The sequence below is a fragment of the Grammomys surdaster genome, unplaced genomic scaffold (genome assembly GCF_004785775.1).
Source record: "Grammomys surdaster isolate TR1022 unplaced genomic scaffold, NIH_TR_1.0 62, whole genome shotgun sequence".
Lineage (NCBI taxonomy): Eukaryota > Metazoa > Chordata > Mammalia > Rodentia > Muridae > Grammomys > Grammomys surdaster.
In genome coordinates, this window is record NW_021604564.1 from 20,733,832 (window position 1) to 20,738,393 (window position 4,562).

Genomic DNA, 4,562 nt, shown 5'->3' on the forward strand with positions numbered 1-4,562 from the left:
TTATAAGAGTTGTCTTGATCATGGTGTCCGTTCACAGCAGAAAACCCTGACTACGACACTGTCTTTGTTGACACTCCCATGGATCCAAAACTCAGAAAGGACCAGAAGGCAAGACAAGAGGTCACTTGTTGATCTTATTTAGCATTAAAACATCAGAAGTACACACTAGAAGATTGCAACAAAATAATAGCTTACTATAACCCAACTTAAAAAAACATTCTTTATTGACCAAATTCACATCATGAAACTACAAATACAAAGAGAAAGGACACAAGCATATATTTTAGAAAAATCTTTAATGATTGTTTTTGAACAACCCTATGAAACTTAAATATGTAGTGTAATCGTATTTTCAATTAGCTCATTTCACTGTTAAGTTCTTCAATGCGTTTCCAAGGTCCTAGAATTGTCGGTGATGTCTAAAAGTCTAAGAAAGATCTCCACAAGTCATAGCTGGTTGTAAGACATCTTCAGTTTCTATTTTTAAAAAATCGCTTCAGCGTCTGGATGAGAAGGTATGCTACATAGCGATGGTCTGTTCTTGGATGCTCCTGGCTGTTCAGGCCAGTTGGTTTCCACATTTACCAAGCACCTACTGTGTATCAGGCACTGCACTAAATGTTGGAGACATAAAGATGAGATTGCTGTGGTCCCTGTCCCCTAAGGAACTCTTAGAGGCCAACAGGTTACATAAAGACAAAAATGACAAAAAAATATCAGCGACATTAATACTGGGCTTCTAAGTACAATAGCATGTCACTGTTTACAATGCGAGGCCAATTGCTGGAACCATTTTCATGTAATGGGAATCATGACCACCTAGCTTAATTTTAATGTTTTGCATGATAAAAGTATTTAACACTAGAGCTTTACACCGTAGTTTTTCAAGTATTTCATACTTAGGAATATTATTGCCCACATTTGTGCTATAGTCAAAGCTTGACTGCAGGTGGCTGCCTCATTCACATCTCAGCACACTGGGGTTCAGTTTCTCACTGAGTTTATGAATCAGGATGGCTAATTCTTCCGTTGCTTGGCTCTTATCTTCCAAAAGTTCATAACGAAGGCTAGAGATATCCTGCTTGATTTCTTTCAGTTCACCTAGAGTATTTGTATTAAAAAAAAATACGTGTGAATGGTGATCTTCTTTTTATGTTTAGACAACCCCCCCCAAAAGTGAAATTCACTCAATCTGAATATGTTTGCTTCACAAAGTCTCCCAGGGAGATATTTTAAATTCTCCTTTAAAATGTTTAAGCAAAGCCAGCCTTTAAAGGCATACTAACCTTTGAAAAAGCACTAAAGGTATTCTAGCTGTGCCTGCGGTAGTGACCTCAGCTTTAGGCAGTACCTTCTGTTGTGTAAGTTCAAACTCACACCCCTGTGTAAGTTAAGCAAGTACTCTGCCACTGGGTTACAGCCCAGGCTCTCGGCACAGGGTTAGCAAATATTGTGAATAATGCTAAAACAACAACTAAGATGAATTTTCAAATGATGAAACAGTGAAATCACACTTTCGTAGTGCATGGTGGCACACACCTTTAATCCCAACACTTAGGCAGCAGAGGCAGGTGGATCTCTGAGTTTGAGACCAGCCTGGTCTACATAGCAAGTTCCAGGATAGCAAGAGGTACACAGAAAGACCCCTATCTCCAAAAACAAAAACAAAGATCAAACAACTTTCCTCTCTCAAAACAATCACACCCTTGCTAGACACAGGAGTCTTCTGTTTCTCCTCCAGCTGAGGGGTGACACACCTACATCCTATCTTGGCTGTGTTACTAAAAATGACTTGATTGAATGGGCAAATATACAGAAGTAAATTTTAAGTTAAATTTTATGAAGAGAAAGGAAGGCTGTAAAGGGAGCTGATCACCAGACAGTGGCATGGACTTGGACTGGGGCTGCCTGGGACAGGGGCAGGGTGTGAGGGGAAGGCAGTGGAGACGCTCCCCTGCCGAATGCAGACCCCCATCTCACCGCTCTCACGTCTCTTAGAGTTTAAAACACAGCTGCTCCCCGAGTTCAGCTTGGCAGCACCCTAAGCATACACAGATTGCAGTGGAGAGCAGAAGTGTTCTAGGGTTATTTAACTGTGATGTAGAGAAGCATTGAGATGAAGATTAAATTTAGAGGCAGAACGTTACCTAGATTCTAAGAATAAATTCTGAAAATTAGGCAGACTTAGACTTCATCTTTTTAAACAAGTAATAGAACCTTTTAGGATATTTCCCTTTATTAATAATCTTTTTAAATAGACATATAGTAATTATATATATCTATGGGGTACAGTGTGGAGTGACCTTTATCATGGTAGCTTTATAATTTTTAAAACATAATTTGTATTACAGATTATGACAGTATGAGTAAGACATGGTCAGGCCTCAACACCACTGTGTAACAACTAAGTGTGAGCCCTTGAACTCTCAATATTCCTGCTTCCATCACCTGCCCCTGGGATTACAGGAATATGTTACCATGCTCCAGAATACATATGCTTTACTATATACAAATCAATTGAGTTGGAGTGTAGCTCAGTGGTAGAGCATGTGCTTAGCATGTATGGAGCCCTGGGTTCAATCCTTAGCATCACAAAAACCAAAAAACAAAAACCTAAAGACAACAAAAGAATATTTTCATTTTAAGAAAGTCTTAACTCTTCTTCAAGAATCTACACTGATCATTTGAGGATTTATTTTGGGGCAAAAAATAAAATAGTAAAATGTGCTTCTTGTGGCATATGGGAAAACAGAGAGAAAAGGGGTCTAGTTTGAAACAAGTCTAGCTTTGGTTTTAGGTTTGTTTTCCATATTTGGCTTGGGGGTTAAACCTGGGGTTTGTTCAACAGGCGATCTACCAGTAAGCTACTCTGGCCTGAGCTGGGGCTCTCCCACAGTGAGTGCTTCTGAATCCTGTGACCACAGACGATGTAGGAGTCAACCTTGGACTTTGGCTTCCTGGATAAAGGAGAATTATCTTATCTAACATGCTTACATGCTATGCAATCGACTTTCGTATTAAGAACTTGATTCTCACTAACTTCCCTCCTTGGGACACAGGTTCAAATGCTGATAATTATTGGCATGGCCACATGAGTCTTCCCATGGACATAGCTAGCTCCTGGATTCCAAGGGAGGTTATGAGACAACTGATAACATTTCCCCGTCTACATTGTAGCTCAATTCCAATATCATCTTCTTGAGCCTATTTATAGGCCGCAAAATAGGACTTTTTCCTGGTCCTTCATTCTATATTAATAGATTTTTTACATGAACACATACAGCTGGGTTGATTAGATCTGAAAGAGGCTCACTGTGTTCACCAAGAAGTGGCTTCAAAGCCCACTCATCAACAGCATTTCCTAAGTTAGCCTTTCTTGCATCAGGACAGACAGATCTGGAGGCAACTTATCTAGGCTGGAAAGGAGCTTCCATTTATTGTTAATTAATTCTCCCCCCACCCCTGTGTGTGTGTGTGTGTGTGTGTGTGTGTGTGTGTGTGTGTGTGCCAGTGTACGTACATGTGTACAGGTACCTGTAGAGATCAGAGACATTTATCCTCTGGGGTTATATGCAGTTGTGAGCTACCCAACATGGATGATGGGAATCAAACTCAGGTCCTCTGCAAGGGCAGCACTTGCTCTTAACCGCTGAGTTACCTCTCCAGCTCCAGGTTTATTTTTTTTCTAATTCTAGATCTGCACTGTGGTGTTACCCTCCAATCATTTTGTTTATGTAGTTTGGAGCTTAAAAACTTTTTCTTAAGACAGTGTTTTTGCTCTGCAGTTCTGGTTGACCTAGTACTGACTTTGTAGCCCAAGGTGGCCTTGAGCTTGCAGCAGTAATCATGCCTAAGCTTCCCACGTTCACTAAGTTAGCTATGAAGAAAAGCGTTTCTCAGCGGAAGATGGCGGAAGATGCTTACCTTCGTTCACCTCATCATTTTCTTTGTCTACTTGTGCTTTCAAAACATATCGTTTTATGAGTCTTTTCATTATCTGCTGTTGGGCAAAAAGAAATAATTAAATCACCAACAATATACGTGAGGACGCCCAGTCTGCTCTGCAGAGAGCCTTACACGCCCGTGACACAGACAGCATGGGGTGAGGAGACTCATATGACAGTTTACAAAGAATCAGCCAAACTGTGGAATTTGAGCTGTCTTTTACTTTCTGCTGGAACACAACCAACAAATACATTCTTTTCTTTTTTAATCTCAAGAATGAAACAGCTTTGCTTAAAAGCTGGGTTGGAAGATGTCAATGGTTGCCTTTAAACTGATAGTTTCTCTTTAAGGTGCTTTGAGCTACATTGTCACCATTGACACAGCACTATTCCTCTCTATTTGAAAAAAAAAATGAATACAGGTCCAGAGCAGCACATTTGGAAAACAGAGAACAACAAGAGAAATAAACAAAATCCCTGATAGCCCCATCATCCACAGATGATTACTGTTGTTTTGGGGCTTAGACTGTTCTAGTAGCTTTCCTTTAAATTTCATATATATATATGAGAGAGAGAGAGAGAGAGAGAGAGAGAGAGAGAGAGAGAGAGAGAGAGAGA

General features: G+C 40.1%; 1 protein-coding gene across 5 annotated transcripts in view; it reads right to left on the reverse strand.

Moving 5' to 3' along the window:
* Nucleotides 1-277: 277 nt before the first annotated feature.
* Trpc3 (transient receptor potential cation channel subfamily C member 3) overlaps nucleotides 278-4,562 on the reverse strand; it is a 65,396-nt gene continuing 61,111 nt past the window's right edge. For all 5 annotated transcript variants that reach the window (XM_028764061.1, XM_028764069.1, XM_028764093.1 and 2 more), the window contains 2 exons: nucleotides 3,925-4,000; nucleotides 278-1,101 (listed from right to left, as the gene is read on the reverse strand). In XM_028764061.1, the coding sequence (XP_028619894.1) occupies nucleotides 959-1,101; nucleotides 3,925-4,000 (219 nt within the window). In that variant the 3' untranslated portion in view covers nucleotides 278-958. The remainder of the gene's footprint in view (nucleotides 1,102-3,924; nucleotides 4,001-4,562) is intronic.